Below are 20,154 nucleotides of genomic sequence, written 5' to 3'. Positions count from 1 at the left end.
TTTTTTTTTAAGATTTTATTTGTCAGAGAGAGAGCGCAAGTGCGAAAGCAAGCGCACAAGCAGGGGGAGAAGCAGACTCCCCGCTGAGCAAAGACACCGATGTGAGGCTCGATCCCAGGACCCTGGGATCATGACCTGAGCCCAAGGCAGACGCTTAACCGACTGAGCCACCCAGGTGCCCGATACGAGCCTATTTTTAAAAGGCTGATGGGAACTTGAGCAGGAGGTGATAGAGCTTGCAGCCTTGTGGTCGGATTCAATCCTTCCAGCTTTTCTGCTGCTTCTCCCTTCCCCCGCTTTCTACAATGACTGTGCATTATTTTATAACCAGGAAAAAAGATCAATATGTGTTATGGAGAGAGTAGCACCAGCGATAAGAAAGGAATGAACTCAGCATTCTGTCGAGCCTGCTTTTTGGAAGCTACAGCTCTCGACCCCCCACGCTTCCAGCTGGCTTTCTCAGCACTGCGACCTTCCCAGAGCGGTACTGATCTCCTCTGGCTCAGAGTCAGCCCTACCTGGCTGTCGGGTCTGCTTGGCCACCCCCGGGGAGTAGGAGACAGTGCTCAGAGAATTGGCTCCATGTTCTTGCCTTTCTGGGAGACAGTGGGCCCTCAGGCCCACAGCCTGGTCCATTCATTTGTCCAAGCATGCCCTGGGGCTTATGGGGGCCCAGCCCCAGAAATACAAAGGGGGAAAGCCACAGTCCCAAGCTGAAGGGGCTCAGAGTTGCTCAAGAGACGGACCGGGAGACGGTGTGGGGAGAAGCACAGGTGGGGTGCACATGTGTGATGGTAATCACAGGAGGGCCTGGCCCAGCCTGCGAGAGGTAGGGGAAGGTTGGGGGTCAGGGCTGAGCTCCCGGCAGCCCACATGCAAATGCAAAGGCACAACGGCCAGCCAGCCCGAGACAGGAACTGAAAGCCATTCGCTATGGCTGTTCACGGTGCATGAAGTCACCGTGGCAGGGGGTCTTGCTTATCACGCAAGGGGGCTGGATTTCAATCGCAAGGCAGTAAGGAGCCACTGAAAGATTTTAAGTAGGGGAAAGACCTGCTGAGGTAAGGGTAGGAAGTGCACTGGAGGGGCGTGGTGGGAAGTCAAGATGCCAGAACCGTCTGCAGGGGTCAAGACAAAAATGAATATGGCTCTGGACAAAATGAGGCTTCGAACCAAGATGGAGACAGGGCGGATCTGAGGAGCACTGGGGCAGAAGGATCACAAGGGCTTGGTAACTTACTAGACACTCGGGTCTTCAAAGAGGAGTGCCCGGCGCACTGGGCATTTGGTGGTACATCCGCCACTGAGAATACAGGCAGAAGAATAGGTTCGTGGGGGTAGATCCAGAATCTGGATCTGAGTGTGGGTTGTCTGTGGCAAGATGGTGGGGAGGGAGGGGAATGTAAAGTTCTGGCGGGTCAGGAGAGGGTCTGGGCTGAGGGTGTTTTTGGAGGACGTCGACCAGGGCCGGTGAGACCCCCCCAGGGGAAGGTGTGACAGAAGGGAGGGCAGAACATGGAAAGCATCAGTGTGGTGTGGGAAAAGGAGCGCTCAAGGACAGTGAGCAGAGGGGGCAGAAGATGAGCTGCGGGGGATGGAGAGACAGAGAGAGAGGTGAGAGAGGTGTATCACAGAGGACAAGGGAGGGGAAGGAGGGCTTCCAGAAAGAGGCCATCATGGGAGGTCTCGGCCCAACAGAGGCCAGGCAGGCCCAAGGCTCAGTGCTGGTTAGGGAGCCCCTATGGTGCAGGCCCATGCAGCACGGTGTCTGGCACCTGCCCGGACCCAGCAGATACAGTACAGGATCACACTTCACTGAGGGAAGACCGGGAGGCCTGGGCGTGGGGCGAGGGATGCCCAGCCCCCTCTCCTCCCTGGGGCTAGGGAGGGCCAGCAGCGCTCCTTGTACCAGACCCCTCCAGCCACAGAGGGGAAGCGTGTGTGAGTCTAATGATGGCAGACCAATGCCAAGCTCTGTCCTGTTGGTGGCTGGTCTCAGGACCCCACTGAGGGGAGCTCAAGGAGGCTGTTCTGTCTCTTGCAGAGGACAGTGCTGGGCATTTGCTGAGACACAGTGCCACCTCGTGGCAGGAGGTGCTCACACCAGATTTCTGCCAGACTGTCACGCACCACGCTGACTGCTCTTAGGCCTTTGGGGGGGGGGGGTCTCTTATGCTGGGATCCCACGCACTGGAAGCAATGATCCGGGACTTTTACCACTTGGACAGCACCCGAATCCCTGCCAGCAGCATCCCTGTGGCATCAGCTAACAGGTCCTGCCAACAGATAAGGTGGGCAGGCTAGGAAGTTAGCCAAGCCCCATTTGGCCCCACAGTATGGGCAGAGACGCAGGGTCCTGTTCTCGGGGTTGTACCCCCAGAACGGGACAGACTTACTGATTGCTGTTTTGTTGTGCATTTGTGCATTTGTGCATTTGTCTGTAGGGTCCTTACGCACACAAAAATAATGCCAAGATCGTAAAGGTCTTCCACACACGGCTGCCCATTCGCCTCCTACTCAGTTCACAGGAATCCTCAGGACTTTCTGCGGCAGCGTGTCTTCCTGCGTGGTTCAGCTCGGGGGTGACTGTGGGGACCCGGGGTAGCAGGCAGGGTGCCCCAACAGCAGGGAACCACACCAGCCACCAGCTGGGTCCTGGTGCAGCTCCAGAAGCCTGCTCCCTGGGGAGATGTATCTGAGGCCTGCCTGGCTGTCCTATGGACACCCCACAACTAGGAAGGCCCAGATTCTGGGGCCACACCCACATGCCCACGGCTTACTTCTGACTGCTCAGCAGTTTCAGGCCAGGTGAGGTTATCATGACCTTAACTCCACACAGTTCATTTTTATTCTCAACTGCTGGTTTAGCTAGGTGAGAGACAGAGGTCTCTTAATGCTTTTTTAAACTTCCCCTTATTACAAAAGAAATGCATGTGCAATGTAAAAATACTAGTTTTTCAAAAACATGTGACTTGGAAAGTTAAAGTCCCTTATATAGTTCTACCCTCTATTAAAATTTCCTATTAACAGCCTGGTCTATGTTCTTTCAGCTTGTTTTCCTATACACATACATGTGTGAGTGTGTGTGTGTTTGTGGGGGTGTTTTCCACAATGACATACAGTTCTACAACTTACTGATTTTTTCCTTTAAGAGCACCCTACTAGAGGCATCCTTATCACCCAGCCCCAATTCTGGTTAATTCAGTGACTTAAAATTGGGGTGGGAGAAAAAGCGATGTTCTAGGGACACAGGGGCTTGAGGGTTTCAGGGAGATATGGTTCAGGAGCCTGGGGAGTGAGGGGGGGCCCGTGCTGGAAACCCAGACCAGCCGTGGATGAGAAAGGGTCTCTCCCGGAAACAAAACCCCAGGAGGGGCGGACTCCACCCCTGGCAGTACCGTCGGTACAGAACAGGCTGCGGCAGGAGCGTGACCCAGGCAGGCTGTGCTTGGCGAGTGCCTGTCCCGGGAGCTGCCGGAGCCACGGGGACGCCCTGTACGTTTCTGCTGAGTGGGGTGCACAGGCCAGGTGACAGCTGGCGTCAGAGCTAGGGAGCCGGGCCCTGCGCCAGGGCTGAGGCCTGTGATCTCCAGGAGAGCAAGGACAGCTTCAAGACAAGCGGCCTCGAGTGCTACACCTGCTCTCCTCCTGGGCCCCACGGATCAGCCACACGCCCCTCGGTGCTCCGATGATGGGGGCCAGCTCACATCGGATGCCCCGCAGGCCAGGCCGCACGGTTTCATGGCCGATAATGCCAACGAGGAGAAAAATAAAAGGAAAGGACTAGATGGATGTGCTGGTGAGGACACTGCGGGCTCCAGGGTCAGAGTAAGCCTTCCAGGATGGGAAAGCCCATAAGTGCCCAGCCTCCTGCTGCTCCAGGACAGACCGCGTCGAGCCCTGCCCTGGAGCCGGGCAGCAGGTTGTGCATCCTGAGCCCTCTGGTGACGGGCTATACGACCAGGGCGACCCCTTACTGCTGCTGAACCCATTTCCTTGCCTGTGAAGTGCAAGTAATACCACCGGTTCCGCTCTACGATTAAATGAAATGATGTGTGTCCGGGACTCAGCAGGTGCCTGCTAGACAATAAATACCCTAGTGTCACCCGCCACCATTATCATGATCGGGTAAGGGCACCAGAATGGAAATGACTCCCCCGGGCAGATGGAGCCCTCAGGCATGCAGAGCCCTTGGAGCCTCTGGCCTGGGTAGCACCTGCACGGCTGGTGCCCAGGACAGGTCTAGCCCACGAGGGTGGTCTTCCTGCACCGGGTGCTGGGTGGGCGGGGATCAAGCCAAAAACAGGAAATGCAAAAACCAGAGCCTCTGCAGTCACAGGGGCTCCCCAATGCCTCTATCTCTCGCCTTCTCCAGGCTTAAAAAGGGGGATTCCCAACATTACCTGATGGGGTCCTCGGCTCCCACCTGGGGAAAGAGATGGGCCCAGGCCTGGGACTGAGTTCTATGGATGGGAGGCGGCTACACCCCTCCTGGTCCGCCCCAGGAACCACAACTTAGTGCCTCCAGGAAGGGCGCGGCTGGGCGCCCGGCTGGGACTCACCCTGGTCGATGGAGTGCTGGGGGAGCTGGCTGAGCTGGCTGCTGACTACCCCCGCATACGTGCGCAGGAACTCCTCCTCACTGGCCGTCAGCTGCAAGGGGGAGACAGCCACGGGTGAGGGGCGCCACGCACGGGCTCCCCAAAGGTACCTCCTCCTCTTACCCCTGGCATCCCGTCCCTGAGTCCTGACCCTTCAGTTCCAGAGCGAGCACCCCCTCCCCCCACCCTGAAGCCTGGCCCATGGTCCCACAGGCCTTGCCGCTCAGATCCAATCTGAGACTGGGTTCCGAGGAGCACGGGGCCTGCCCAGGGAGCCCATCCCTTTCTTGCTGAATAATGCTACCCTCTCAGGGCCCATCCTGCCCAGCGCCCCTCGGACAGCTCCTGGGGAGACGGGAGGAGAGTAAGTCCAGGGCCTATAGGGGCTCACCGCCCTGCCCCCACCCCGGGCCCAAGCTCAGCACAGGGATGGGAAGACCACCCCAGCAGTCCCCCCGGAACGGACGGGCAGGGCTCTGAGTGACATGAATTGGCCGAACCACAAAGCCAGCACCCCCCTTCCCAGAGCAGGGCTGTCACAGGAGGTGGCTGCCGCTCTCTGCTCTGCACCCTCCCTGGGGGACCCGTGGCTCGGCACCCTGAAGGCACTCACATTTGATCCCATCTTCCTCAGCATGAGCAGCACTCGGACCTTCTGCTGAATGTACATCTCTTCCGGACTCTTCCCGGGAGCCCCCTCGCGGTTCATTCCCTGGCCAGCCCTAGGGACTCCTGTAGGGTAAGGAGAAGCACTGAAGTGGGGGTCAGAACGAGACACACCAGACTCAGACGGGGGCTCGGCAGGAGCTGCCAGGCAGCCCGCAGGGCTTCAGGGTCTCGCTTCTGAGAGCCCAGAGCAGCTGGCGAGTTGCACGTTCCTCCCTCACCCCTCCTGGCCCCAGACAGCCAGACTGAGCGGCTCGATCCTGGAGCGGCGCTGGCGGCCAGCACCCTCTGCGAGGAGCTGTCGGGCCCAGGGACACTGAGCTGACCCAGGACTTCTGGCCAGCTCAACCTTCCAGCCACCCCCTCAGCAAGAACCCTGAGATGAGCCACAGGAGATGTGCTGAATGAAGCCCAAAGTGCCCCTTGTGCAACTTCCACAAGGAGCAAAAGTGACACGACCAGAGGCAGCCAGCCGGCGCCTCTGGCTGGAGATACCGTGAGATCGGGACCCAGCCCCGAACACTAGGGCAGCCCCCTCCGCAAAAGCCCCTGACGACTTCAAGAGGCCGGCACCTGGGCTGGGCTCCAAGGAGTCCCTCGATGGGGTCAGGCAGGCCCGGGCTATGGGGCACAGATACCTACCTGAGCTCACTGCCGTCACCCTCACACGCCCACCCCTCGTCAGAGGGCAGCGCCTGCAGGCAGCAGCTGTGTCCAGGGACAGCAAGGACCCGACCTGCACAAAGGTCCCAGGAGAGAAGTCCCAGGGTTTCCCCCCTCTAGGAGGAGCCGGCTGAGAGGAAGCCGGGCGTGGAGGGGTTTGGGTTACACACTTGTAACTCCTGGATGAGTCAGAAATAACGCAGCAGCTGGTGGGGGTGGAGCCTCGGCAGCCCTGGCGCCAAGGAGCTGCACTTGGAGACCAAGGGAACCTGGCTCGTGAGCCAAGGACACTCCTCATGCCGTCCATCCAGGGGCCAGCAAGCCCTGGACCAGCAGGCTCTCCCAGGCCGGCCTGCTCTCTGTGCAGAGGGTGGACTCAGAAATGTGCCAGAGCCCTGGGCACCAGCCTCCCTGGAGGTCCCTGTCAACTGCTCAGTCCCCATAAGCTCACAGGGGCTCTGGCCCTAAAAGTCCACACGATGGGCTAAAAAGCTGGCAAGCTGGGGCTTACGTAGAGCTGTATACTGGATGTAGCATGTCTCCTTCTGGGGCCTTCCTTCCCCCCACATTCTTTCCCCCCCAGACTCCCTATTGTACCATCTTCTCACCTGCCACCTCCTCTGGGCTCAGAAAAAAACCTAATGAACACTGATAACCAGGAAAGACGGGTAAGCCACCTCCAGAGGGCCACTGATGGGAGGCAGCCCCGCCATGCCCAGTGGACAACACTAACTCCCCAGTACCACTGAGTGGGAGAGCCCTGTTGTGGGACGTCACTTCTCACATGGAGCCCCTCCTCACTTCCTTCCACTCCACTAAGCCACGCGAGTACCCACGAGGCCTGCACGGGCGGCCCTGCCTCCTTCTCACGCCTCCCCTCGCGTCCTGCCTTCCTGACCCCGGTCTATTTCTAGAACATACCAAGAAGATCTTTCCCCCAGCAGCCTTTGCACTGGGTGTCCCCTGAGCCCGGGCTGGCTTCTTTTCATCCTTTGACTTGCTTAAAGATGGCTTCCCAAGGAACCTTTCCTGACAGCATTAACTGAAGCAGGTTCTGTGTCCCCCCAACCCTTACATCCTCTGGGTCACATAGCCCAGGCTCATCCCAATTTTCTGAGAGGGTCTTGCTGGAGTACTTGCTTATCATTTCTCCCCTGCTCGACTAGAGGGCCAGGGCCCGCTTAGCTCACCCCATCCTCCACAGCCCAGCACTGTGCCTGGGAGGCCCTTAACAGATACCGCCGGCTGGCTGAGTAGAAAATCAGGACGGTCTGTGGGGTCTAAGCTTCTCCCTTCTACAGTATCCACACTGATTTAGGGCCAAATGTCGCCGTGTTGAAACTGACCGAAGTGCCTAATCCAGGCTCCATAACCAAGCTGAGCCGTGGCAGAGGGCTCCCGTTCAAGCGGGTGGAGTGCCGTGGGCTGTCCTGTTCCCCAGAGGACTTCTGACACACTCCACAAAGCCTTCAAACTGGGAGTCAGGGCTTCGGGGAGTAAAAATCTTCCACCCCCGTCCTGTGTCCAAGGGCTAAACAGTCAGTTTGCCCTCTCCTTGTGAAAGACAGCATCGAAGACCGGTGGTGACCTGCCACTAGGTGTCACCACACACAAAAGAACCAGAATTCCAGCAAGATTCCCCGCCTACCCCCACCCCAACTCCCCAACAGGCCCATCTGGTTCAAGCCCCTATTCTGATCCTATGTCACAAAGCACACCCCAGCCCCAGTTCCCACAGCGAGATCTAGTCATCATCCAGGGGCCGGCCCCACTCGGGCAAGGATACGTATCTGGTCATGCTGCATATCCCAGGACCTAGGGGTCCTGGCTTCCCAGGGGTTGGGGACCCCTTCCTCACTGTCCGTCCCTGACCAGCCAAGCTTCCTCCAACCAGAGACGTGGGCTCAGAACTGCAGAAGTGTGTGAGCGTGACCATGAGCGTGGGTGTGTGTGAATCTCTACATGGTCTATTTTACAGAATTTGCTCTGTCCAGCAATCCTGGCATCACGTACAGATGGATGTCATCCCATTGTCCTCCACTGGAGCCTCGGTGTCCGGGGGACCTCCCACACTCAAACTGTGATTACGGGGGGTGGGGGGTAAACGCCACCCAGCTATGGGCCTCAGGTGTCATGGGGCTTGAGTGGGTGTTTGGGGCCAGGTTACTCCCACTTCAGCTTCCTTGGCAGAAACAGTTTCTTAAACTGTCTGTTCTTGCTTTGAGGAAGAGTCATCATTTCTAAAAATTCTGGCTTTCTAGTATTCTTCGAGCTCTACGGGAGCTGTTCTGCCCTTCTGCCTGCTAGGGGAAACGCCCAGGGCTGGGTCTGGGGCAGAAAGTAGCAGCCACGAGCACACGCGCCCGCCCTTCACACTTCAATCCAAAACAGAGGAGGACATCATGACTGCTTTACAGGGTTCTGTCCTAAACAGAATCTGCAGCGGGGGTGTCCACGTGAAGAAAATTAGTAACTGAAGAGAGTAAATCATAATCACCCAAACAACACACACGCGACAGTCGCTGACAGGCGGCAAGTCTACTAAAGCATTCTTGGGTTCGGTGCCTATCCCAGCAAACATGCTATTCGATTTCCATCACCATTCTCACAAGCGTCAGATTAACTTCACTAGAAAACCCTCATCCTCCCCTGTAGGGATGAGGAACTGGGCTCCAGTGAAATGGGTCTGAATTACGTAAGTCCAAACTGCAAGTAATTTGGACAAAATAGTTGTGCAGTCCTGAGCCGTGAGGCAAAGGTGACAAGCCGTTCTCAGTTATGGTCTCCCAGCTGCTCTGGAAACATCCCATCATCTAGAAAGGCGGTACTTCCATTCTAAGTCCTGAGAAAATGTCTCGATGTTAACTGCCCAAGTCAGAGACAGACCTGCTCCCTCTCCTAGCCACCACTGTGGGAGCTAACTAGGGAAAATGTAGATGAGCCAGAAAATGGAAAACGGAAACAGGAAACCATCAGCTACCCAAATGAAATGGTGAGGGCAGAGGCCCGTGGCTACAGACATGGGTATAAGTCCAGAAACTTACATCTGATAGGGACCGATGTGATTAAGGGAAACCAAGGTACAGACATATTCCCCAGCACACCCCCTTCGTTCCTGTTGGTTCTGAGCCCGCATCTCTGTGGGAGGAAGGCTGATTGGCACGGGGATCCCAACCACTAGGAGGGATCCATACAAAGTGACAAGGTGGCCCGTGGCCTAAGAGGCCACACTGCAGTCCGTGGGAGACATCGAGCTCACACGTGAGATAGCACGCTCCTGCCCTGCCCTGCAGGAACCCAGCCTCTCCCAGCACACGGTCTCCAGCTTGAAGCAGCGGCCGTCACTTCAGAAGAACCTCGGCTCAGAAGGAACCCCAGAGCAGGACAGCCAAGTGTTCCATGCAGCAATCAGGCCATTCTGATAAACAGCGTTGAAAACTGGCCTCCTTCTGATGGGCACGAATGGCCCTGCACACAAACACAGCCACCTGCGTGCATCCTTATGTAGAAACTTGAAGCTCATGCTGTTTGAATACCCACATTTATAAAACTGGAATATACATTTACACCCGGGGTGGTCTTACACCTGCTTGGAAAACAGTGAGTCACTTCAAGCTGGGGCAAGACAACGGGGGTGTCCTTTACCCACACAACCCACCTCTGCTCTGTGGGTCCCCACACTTGTCTTCGTTCTACCCATTTTTTTTAAAGTTGTGATATATTTTAAACGCTTACATTTAAAAAGGTACGTTTACATGTATGCAATGTAAAACAACGTTCTATAATTGTGTGATTCACAGAACTTACACAAAATATTAATTCAGACACTGCACACATCTTAGCCTAAAAGCAAAGAGCAGTGCCATGGCACTGACGGGCAGGTGACTATGAGCAGTATCGGGCACGGTGGGAGAAGGAAGCGAGAGGAGCTCCCTTTGCATTCGAGCCCCGCAGCCCAAACCCAAGGCCCGCTCCCCAGCACTGCCCTACGGCCTGCTACCAGAGTCCTTCCCCAGGGGTCCTTACCTGCCTCTGGAAATTAACTTCAGGGAAACAGCTGCTCGACTGTGATGGGCGGGCTGTGGCCGGGGAGAAATAGGAAGGTGGGGCCCTGTGGAAACACAGAACACGGGTCATGGGAGGAGCCGGGACGGCCCGCGGGGCTACGGGAGTCGAAGCTAGAGCACACGGCCCACGCCCATGGACCCACCACACTGGTGGGAAGCTCGTGGCAACGGGCTCTGCCGCGGTCTGGAAATACCTGTGTGTCTGGCCGGCCCGGGGAACCTGCACCAACACCTCTGGGATCAGGTGCTGACTGCAGCTAGGCTCGCCTGTCGTTTCCGGCTAAAGCAGGTCACCACACACCCTCCTGCCTCGGGTTAGTCACCAAGTCCAATGGAGAGCTGAGCTGGGAGATGTTGCCGCTAGAGTGAGTCACTCGAGGCAGCTGACGGGCAAGTCCCGCACCTGCACCAGAAGGCGTCCCACCCACTGCACGTCACCTGAGCCAGGCGCCGGGACCGCGTGCTCCGCCTGCTGTGTGCTCAGATGTGCATTTCTGTTTGTCCTGTGCCTGGTGAACATCTGTAGCTGGACGTGTAAACATAAACTAACCCCCCCCACACACACACACATAAAACACAGCTGCGGGTCATTTACAGGCTGCCCGCCTGCCCACACGTCTCCCGGCCCCTAACACCCCTCTTGCAGGAATCAAAGAACACTGTCTTCTCCTCTTTCGCCTCTGCCGCACAACCTCATTGCGGAGGTCCCGTGCAGGTTACTGAGGCAGGTGGGGGGCACCAGGGAGCGGTGCCCACCGCGCCAGCCCGGCCACCTCCTCCGCTGTGCGCACTGACCTCGGAGCCCCGGGTTACAGGGGGACTCCCAACTCTCAGCCCTGCTGTGAGGACAGAGGTCTGAGGGTGACACTTTGAGACACCTGTTCTGCGGGAGGTGCGGGACCGAGGACAGCTGGGAAGCCCCTCTTCCACTATCTTTTGGCAAAGAAAGATGCTCACTCACCCGGGGAGGGGGGGTGGCCTGAAGAAAACGTGTTTCCCGGAGAAAGTGAGATTTCAAAAGCCTGCCCTACAGATGGACGCTGACCGAACCCTCCGGTCTCTGGTCTGTGCATCTCTTCAAGCAGCAGTGGCCCTCGGAGGGAGGAACCGTCACCCACCCCTGTGGGAACACTCCCTCTGCCCTCAGACTGCGGGAACAGCCGCCCCTATGGGAACAGGCATCTTTAGCGATTAATTGCTCTTTTATTCCTCTAGATATCAAAGCACCGAAATACCAAGGCTCCCTGGGGAACCTTCCACCCAAGTCCCCACGTTCCTTCAAAAAGAGATGAGAAGAGGCAGCCTCCTCCCACTTCTGAGGGTCTTTAATTTCTTCAACTACCACAACAGCCAATTAGCCTCCTACTGTCTACAGGACCCGGGTCCTTCCAAGAAGCAGAGAGGACCTTGTATTAGTGATTTTAAGGGGAAGGCATCCAAAGGCTGCAGGTCTGTTCCAGATGGGACTGTCCGGGGATTGGTGACCAGCTGTTCTATTTGCCATTTTTAGGATCAGGTCAATGTCCCCATTTTACAGAGAAGAAAACTGAGGCTCAAAGTTCTGGGGGCTCCTGAGCCAGTGGAAGGCAGTAAGCGTGCTCCAGGAGCTGGACTGTTTTCAGTTCTGCTTTGTTGCCGATCAACTGTGCTCCCCGAGCTTGGTCACTGCCCTTTGGGCCCTTCATTTTGCCCACCATAAAAAGGAAATCATGACCTCTACCATGTCTCCCTGCACTGGCTACAATGAGATCAGGGCGGGCTTCATGAGCTGAGGCCTAGCAGATCCCATCCTTGGTTTAGAGCTCGGCTATCACCATCTTGAAATGCTTAATCATTTTTGAATAAGGGGCCCTATGAGGGGCCCTGCAAATTATAAAGTGGTCCAGAATGAGAAAAAGAATGTCAAGGTGCCTCGCAAACTGCCGTGGGCCCCGGAACCTGAAGTAGATGCGACACTGACTCCAGCAGGATTCACACCTTCCTTGGGGTATACAGCCCCGTGTCAGGCTCAGGGAACAGGAGATACAAAAGTGGGGCTGTGACATCAAGCCTGCCTTCCAGGAAGCCACCAAGCGGCTGAGGAAATCACACTACACAAAGCAAACAGAAAACAACACAAACAGTACGTAAGGACGAGCCAAAGAAATATATCGGGTTAAGACACGAACACTGCCAGAGAGCCAGATGCGTGTGTGGCCATGCCCAGCCCCTCCCCCAGAGCAGCTCAGCAGCCGCAGGGAAAGGCCGGGGGCTCGGGCCCAGTGCAGTAAGTGGCAGAATAGGAGTGTGCAAAGTTCTGCAAGAACACAGCGGAGGAGCTCCGGGGAGAGCAACCTGGAGCTAGGTCTTGAAGGATGAATAGGAGTTTGCCGGCAGAGAGGAAGAAGGGCACTGGAGGCACAGGGACGTTCTCTGAACGATTGCTGAGCGTCTATTCCATGCCAGGCCCCGTGCCAGGCATCGAAGATACACAGCTGAGAGAAAACAGCCGTGGTCTGCCTGTGATGAGGGGCTCCCAGTGAGTCACACCCAGGTGCGTGCACCCCCAGACACCGGGAGGGATAAGTGCACAGGATAAGTGCAAGGTGCCCTGAGGACACGCAGCGGGGAGCCTGACTCAGCCCTGAGGGAAGGCATCCAGAGGAGAAGATGTAGTCTTTGGAAAACCTGGAGGAAGAAGGTGTCGGGTGAGAGGCGTCAAGGGGAGCTGGTACTGGGCCCCAAGGGGCTCTGAGAGGGCTGAGGAGAGGCACTGAAGCCGGGGTACTCAGTCTGAGCTTCACGAGACCACTGTGGCTGCAGCGGGAAGGAGACCGTGGGGCAGAGCTGGAGGGGAAGCCCCCTCCGGACCAGCAGGGAGCCGGGGCCTGGGCTGGGAATGCCGGCGAAGGGATGGTGAGGATGGGGGATGGGGGCATGCTGGCAGGCGGAACTGCAGGATGGCAGCTGGGTGAGAGTGTGGCTGGCACGGCGGCCGCGGGCAGGGGTGTGGGAGGCCTGTTGGTAAGGGCCGTGAGGACAGGCTTTAGAGCGAGGACTGGGCTCCACGGGCCACGGAGGAGCCCACGAGGGCTGGCAAGTAGGGCGGAACCGTCCTTCAGAGAAAGTTGCTCCTACAGTGGACATCTGCAAAGTGTTCCGGAGACAGAGTCAAAACGTGGTAAGCAGCCAGATCTGGGAGACGAGGCCCTGAACGGGGTGAGGGGGACGGAGCAACATGTGTAAAGGTGAAGATCTGGCATCCTGGCGACCGCATCACCAGCCCGGTGGCCCTGGGGAAGTCATCAATCAACAAATGTATTTTACTACGTATTGGGATATATCAGTGAAAAAACAACCAAAAATCCCTACATGCTCTGGTGAGAGGGGAGAGCAGACGAAACAAAATAAAAATCAATCAATGGGAAATAATATAGTGTGGATGGAAGAAGGTGACCGACAGGTGCTAGGATAAAAATCGAGCTGGGTGAGGGGAACCAGGAATGTGGGGTGGCTGGGTGGGCCTTCCTCAGCAAAGACTGGAACGGGGTGACGGAGGGAGCTGTCGCAGAGCTGGATGGAGGCCCCAGGGTGGGTGTGCTGGAGGAATAGCAAGGAAGGCCCCGGGTGCCACAGGAAGGGAATGCGCACGGGGACAAGGGGCAAAGAGCAGTGAGGCCTCTGGAAAACCTGACCTGGACCTGTAAGAAGGGGCAGCAAGCAGAGGTATAGCCTGGCCTGACTTGGGTGTTGGCAGGACCGCCCTGAGTCTGACACAGAGAGGAGGCGGGAGGCTGAGAGCAGACGCAAGGGGAGGCCGTGGTGGGAATCCAGGCAAGAGGAGTGGACAGGACATCGGGAGGGCCAGCAGGCGCGGCATGCAGTGGGGGCAGGTGCATGAGACAGGGTCGCCCAGGCCTGGGGGCTGAGCAGCTGAAGGCGGCACTCCTATCAACCAAGACGGGAGAGACGCAGCGGAACAGTTTTGGAAAGGACCAGGGGTTGAGCCGCAGACAGCTTAGAGCCTTCCCATCAGAAAGCCTCAGTTTCCTTATCTGTAGAATGGGAATGATAATGGCACCTGCCTATCAGGGCTGTAAATGAGATAAGAGAGAGAGAGAGCACTCGGCACAGTGCCTGGCACACAGCAAACGCTCTATAAACACTAGTTACTCTAATGAGATCACAAGGTGACAACAGACAATGTGAGTAGGTGATCTTTTTGTTATAGGATGGGGGGTGGTGGGAACAAGACTACACAGTAAGAATTCAAAGGCTTAACACACCCAGCTTCCCTTCTTCCCTCTTCCCTCCCAGTTCAACCATCGGTCCCCAACTGGCTCAAAGGAATGATAAGGGGTGAAGAACTACGGGGTTGGGTGGGGGGGGAGGGCAGGACCCCACCTCCATGTTCCACACAGTGCCCTAAATCACTGGGGTGCTTTCAAGCAGTTTCCCAACCTTGGCACAATGGAGATTTTGGAGTTCTTTGCTGTGAGGACGGTCAGGGGCATCATACGACATTCAGCAGCCTCCCCGGGCTCTCTCCGCGAGATGCCAGCGGCGGCTCCTCCTTGGTTGTGACAACCAAAATGTCTCCGGACATTGCCATGTGTTCCCCGGGAGGCACAATCACCCCGGGGTGAGAACGCCTTTAAAGAAATAGTTGACGCGCATTCTAACTATTGGCCAAGTGCTGCGCTCACCCCTTCATGTACATGAATCATTCAGGCTTCAGAACAAACGTCCTTATAAGGTTCAACAAAGGAGGACACGGAGCTGCAGAGATCACCCAGTGATCACTCAGCCAGTCCGTTCCACTCTCCACTGAGGCAGGATTCAAACCCAGACCGTCCAAGTTCTGAACCACTATGCGACATGCTGTCCAGGCTACATGTAAATGGGCAGAAAGCACTCAGGGCCAAGGAGAGGGAGGCGGGCCCGAGCCTGGTCTGCTGCTCCGTACCAGGCGGCAGCTCAGACCCTCAGCGACATCAAAACTGGGGCACTGGAGAGAATTTCCATAAGCTCTGCTCTCAGTAATTAAACTGCAACCTCCTGGACTCTGGGGCCTCATGAGCAACTGCCTTAATTAATAAATTCCATATTGCAGCCTCCTCAATCCAGAGCCAGGCTCAGCATTCTCGAACCATGTTCCACCAGGAGGAGCAAAACAGGTCTAATGGCAGCTCTGGCCAGTCCGGGAGTCTGCAGGACGCAGCATCATTCTTCCGGGCATGAGCTTGGGATAAGGAGTTCCTCCTGAGGTCGCCAACCCAAGTTAACCCTGACTCAAAGCTCCTTCCTGCTCTGTGAAGCCAGGCCATGTGGCAGAACAACAATGATAATTACTGCTGTTTCTGGAGCATTCTCCGAGGGCCAGGCACACGGTAAGTCACATTCACCACATTGTCTCGTTTAATTTTAGTACTTGCAACAAGCCTGCAAGGTAAGAATTATTCCCATTTGATAGGGATGGTAAGTAACCTGCCCAAGGCCACGGAGCTAAGAAGTGACAGGGCCTGGATTTGAATGCATGAGTTCCTTCCATCCTATCAAGCCCCTCCTGGCTCAGGAGTTGAGAGAAGTGTCAGTCATTTTAACTGAAATTAAAATGAAAATCCACTTTAGAGGAAAAAAAAAAAAAAAAAAAGGCCAGAGCCCCAAACTCCTGCCAATCAGAAAAGAAGATAATACAGCATAACAACTAAACACAGTGAATGGTCCTTGATGGGATCCAGGGGAGGGGGACGCGGGAAGGAGTCATAAAGGCCATTATTGGGCAATTAGGGAAGCTTTACTAGGGAGTATTGATTCGATAATGGTATTGTATCAATGTTGTGTGTGTTGAATGTGATTTTATCCTGGTTGCGCTGGAAAATACCCTGGTCCTTAAGCCATACGGGCTGGAGTATGCAAGGGTGAAAGCCCCGAGGCTTGCAGCTTACTCTCAAGTGTACAGGGGGAAAATGCGTGCGCGTAAGTGCGTGCGAGCGTGCACTGAGTGCATGAGCAACTGTGGCAAAAGGTTAACACTGCTGAAACCAGGTAAAGGGCATAGTTCACTACTATTTCGACTTTTCCGCAGCTTTGAAATCAAAATGAAAAGCTGTGAAAACACTGAAAAGCCACGGGGACATGGTCAAATAGGAGGGGCCTGCACTTGCTCTCTGGGGAGGGCACCCCTGAGGGGTGGGGAGCTGTGTGTAGCCCAATCGGAAGGCCCTGCTGCAGTGGGGACTGAGGCCTAAACACAGCTGAGCCCTGCTCCTCTCTGGCTGCGGGCCCGTGGGCACAGGAGTGATGCCAAACTCTTGGGGTTCACCCCCCAAACACCTCCCACCTCAGAGCTGAACCTGCCTTTCACGGCAATGCGGTCGGCTCATTCCATTCCAGGCGTGAACGGCTCTGATGAAGGCCCCGGGTGAAGGTTCTTGCAGCTTTAAAATCAAACCGGTAAGACCCGATTCAAAACAACCCAACAGAAAGCAGAGCGCAGCCGCTGTCCTGACAACCAGGGGAAGGCAGCCACACAGAAGAGCACAGTTAGGCTGGGAGGGCGGCACCTGGAAGCGTCAGGAGGGCCTCGGGGATAAGACTCCCCCTCAGAGCAGAGCAAGGCTCTCAGGCACATGGCATCCGAGGGGATGTCACATAAACCAAAGGCACTCTAGGGGGTGCCTGGGGGGCTCAGTCAGTTAAGCGGCTGACTCTTGATTTTGGCTCAGGTCAGATCTCAGGGTCCAGGGACGAAGCCCCGTGTCGAGCTCCTCACTCAGCAGAGTCTGCTGGAGATTCTCTCCCTCTCCCTCTCCCTCCGCTTCTCCCCTACTCTCCCTCCTTCTTTCTCCCCTAAATCAATCTTTCTTTTTTTTTTTTTTTAAAGATTTTATTTATTTATTTGACAGTGAGACAGCCAGTGAGAGAGGGAACACAGCAGGGGGAGTGGGAGAGGAAGAAGCAGGCTCCTAGCAGAGGAGCCCGATGTGGGGCTCGATCTCGGAACGCTGGGATCACGCCCTGAGCCGAAGGCAGACGCCTAACGACTGCGCCACCCAGGCGCCCCTCAATCAATCTTTCAACAACAACAACAAAGGGCTGCAGGACGGGCACAGACCTGCCCAGAGAGGGCTCCCCGGGACCTGCGCACTGGACAGGAGGCGAGAAGAAAGGGCTCCCCCACACCCCGCCTTGGGCAGGGGCAGGTGGTCAGACCCCGCTGTCCACCACATCCCTGTGCAGCGGGTGTGCTCAGTCGGGGGCATCTGGCGATGTCTGAGACATTTCTGGTCGTCGTAATGGGGAGGATGCTAGTGGGTAGGGGCCAGGGATGTTGCCGAATGCCCTGGGATGCCTGTGGCAGCCCCGGCCCCTACACCCGCTCAGCGGCCACCTCCAAGTTATCAGCTGCACGGGGCTCCTCCAACACCTCTGGGCCTTAGCAGCTGCGGGTCCCTCGGCCTAGAACACCCTTTCCTACTTACTGTTCTCTGCTCTGTACCACCCTCCCTGGGCTGCCCTGAGCCCTGGGTTCACACCTGCCCAAGTTTCCTGCCTCATGGTGCCGCCTGACATTCCCCCCGGGGGGTGTCTGCACATCTCCTTCCACCTCCCAGCTGGAAGCTGTCTGTGGGCAGGCCCCAGGCAGCCTTATTCTCAGAGACATTAAAATGAACGCATGTATCTCATGACGTGGGATTCTGCTCTAAGTCATAGAGGGAGCTGATGCTTTTTCTTCAGTCTCCAGTATTTTTGTGGACCCTCAGAGAGCTTGCAGGCCGTAGGCTGTGTGCTGAAGAATCTGGATGGGGAGGGGAGAACAGCGCCGCTGGTCCCATCTGGGGCTCTGTCATGTGAATGAAAGGATTTGGGGAGCCTGTTAGAGTCACCTGGGAACCACAAAGGAGCTCCCAGCCTCAGCGCCATCACCACAGAGAATCTGAGGCATGGAGGAACAGAAGGGGCCCGTCTGAATAGACTATATAATGTTGGTGCGGCTGCACTGATAGAAGCATCTGTTTAGACCTTCAGGCTCAAAAGACATTTTTCCAATGATTTTGGCCTAACTGATAAAAGTAAGTTACTCAGATAGTACTGTATCTTCAAGTCTTGACTTGGGTGAAACCCCCCTTTTTACAGCTAAGAAAGAGTACCTGGCAGGCCTGCTCTGACAGCCTCTTGCGGTTCAGCTGAGAACAATGCAAACAGGAAGGGAACGCGGAGCCAGAGCCGGAGGAAGTTTCCCCAGCTGCCCGGGGACACTCCTGATCCCCGGCTGAGTGACGAGACTGTGGTTCTGACCAAGGCACACGCAGGTGGTGGCGGTGTTCTCTCTGCACAATAGGGGAAGAGGACAGAAGGAAAAAGGCATCTTTTGACCCAATTTTAAAAGATTCTTTTTTCTTCCCAGAGAACAGCTGGAGCCCTGAAACCTGGCCAAGCCAGAGCCGGAGACCTGAAGTCAGGAACCAGCGCGCCTACAAAACCCGGCTCCGGATCTTCCTCTGATTCAGTCTGATTCGTGACCCTCGGCCTCTGGCAGGTTCCAGGGAGTGGGTAATGCAGACTCCAGAGCCCTGGTCTATTTATAAGTGATGGTAGAGCTGGAAGCGTCAGCTCTCAAATGGGTACAAGCCCACTCTTCCCCCCTCCCGGGCAGGAGGTGTCCCAGGCTGGATGACCCAATCCTCACCACGGGCTGAGCACCTGGTGGTGTCCAAAGCCACCCCGTGCAGGCTGGTGACAGAAGGACCCTTTTTCTCTCCTGTGACCTAGATCAATATCTGAGATGTCCCCAGCTTGCTGACGCCCCTGCTCCCTCTACCAAGAGAAAACTCACTTTGCCTTGCCGGTCAGTCTTCCGAGGGAGAGAGCGGAAGTCCGCTGCAGGCCTAGCGGGAAGGAGCCTGGCCGGGAGGTTTCACAGACCTTGTGTCACCTCCAGAGAAGGAGGGAGGCCACAGTGGAAATTTCAACCCATGGAAATCCTGTCAACCCCACTGCCCACAGCTATGCCAATTCTTACAGGGTCACCATTTAAATTTTTTAATTAAATTGGGAAATTTAAAAGATTTTTTTTAAAGAGGAAGGGGAAAGACTGCCAACGCTATTTATTTATCAGGAGCTACATGAGGTCCCTTCACTCAGAAACCTATGGACAAGTTCACACCACCCTCATAATGGCAGGGACAAGCCTCATTCCCAGAGGCAGGCCCAGGCATGGCCCGGCCCGGCCCGGCCCTCCCCTCCCCTCCCGTCACCGGCCTCAGCAGCTCTTCTCCCTCTGCCTCAGCTCTCCCTCCATCCCTTCCCTCCATTAAAGTCTCTTATAATTGGTTCAAATAAATAAGCTTCCTGAATGGGTTCACTGCATCCCCTCAGAATCCCAGGGCAGGAAGGCCTCCAACTTCCTGTTGTGAGAATTAGGTCATTAAATCAATGGGGTCGCCTGCCGGGCAAGGGCTCAGTCCCCTGGTTGTGCCCCCAGAGCCCGCAGGTCCTTCCCGCCCAGCTCTGGGATGACTATCCTTGGGATCCGCTGGGAGGCTCCAAGTATGGCCTCCTGGGTGAAAATTCTTCCTATAAATTCTTAAGAAAGTAAGTTCTAGGGGACGCCTGGGTGGCTCAGTTGGTGAAGCATCTGCCTTCGGCTCAGGTCATGATCCCAGGGTCCTGGGATTGAGCCCCTGCTCAGTGGGGAGCCTGCTTCTCCCTCCCCTCCCCCCGGGGTGCTTGCTCTCTCTCTCTCTCTCAAATAAATAAATTTAAACATCTTAAAAAAAAAAAGAACATAAATTTTAGGATTACTGCCTCCTCTTCCCTGTAAGCTTTCAACATCTAGGTATGCATTGATTTGTATAAAGCATAGGTATGTTTGTTGACCTCAAAACCATACACATGCCATTCCCACAAATTGCAAGGATCCATTCTACCCACGCGTCCCATTAGCCACACTGTTTGTTTGGGTAACTGCTTCTGCTCTATGACACAGGCAGTGACCTCCCCTCTCCTTTCCCTCCAGCTACCTCTGAACAAAAAAATAATCCGAGGAGGGAGGAAACCTCCCCAGAAGAGGCTGTGAGACTCAGTTTCCTCCCTCTCTAAATGTTTAACAAGCTGATAATCAAAAACAAAAATGTTTTAAACAAAGACAACGCCAGAATCCACATGCGTTTATT

The 20,154-nt window shown here is 55.8% G+C and overlaps 1 protein-coding gene and 1 long non-coding RNA gene across 10 annotated transcripts in view; one reads left to right on the top strand and one right to left on the bottom strand.

Annotated features, from left to right (window-relative positions):
- The window catches only part of CTNNBIP1 (catenin beta interacting protein 1), a 47,069-nt gene that overhangs the window by 15,047 nt on the left and 11,868 nt on the right, over positions 1 to 20,154 (bottom strand). For 4 of the 9 annotated variants that reach the window (XM_045776858.2, XM_045776859.2, XM_087858350.1 and 1 more), the window contains 3 exons: positions 9,957 to 10,041; positions 5,215 to 5,333; positions 4,563 to 4,653 (listed from right to left, as the gene is read on the bottom strand). In XM_045776858.2, the coding sequence (XP_045632814.1) occupies positions 4,563 to 4,653; positions 5,215 to 5,310 (187 nt within the window). In that variant the 5' untranslated portion in view covers positions 5,311 to 5,333; positions 9,957 to 10,041. Of the gene's footprint in view, positions 1 to 4,562; positions 4,654 to 5,214; positions 5,334 to 5,909; positions 6,190 to 9,956; positions 10,042 to 18,129; positions 18,310 to 20,154 lie in introns of those variants that run through there. The other 5 variants (XM_045776853.2, XM_087858349.1, XM_045776855.2 and 2 more) reach the window with 3 other exon arrangements.
- LOC148107244 (uncharacterized) lies at positions 16,225 to 19,702 on the top strand. The gene is made up of 3 exons (XR_015722700.1): positions 16,225 to 16,432; positions 18,387 to 18,532; positions 18,752 to 19,702. It is a non-coding gene; the product is annotated as an uncharacterized LOC148107244 (long non-coding RNA).

This window comes from Ursus americanus, chromosome 33, assembly GCF_024610735.1.
Source record: "Ursus americanus isolate L20-20 chromosome 33, mUrsAme1.1.p, whole genome shotgun sequence".
In the NCBI taxonomy this organism is placed as follows: Eukaryota; Metazoa; Chordata; class Mammalia; order Carnivora; family Ursidae; genus Ursus; species Ursus americanus.
The sequence above is the reverse complement of the archived record's forward strand: the minus strand, read 5'-3'. Positions and strand labels throughout refer to the sequence as shown.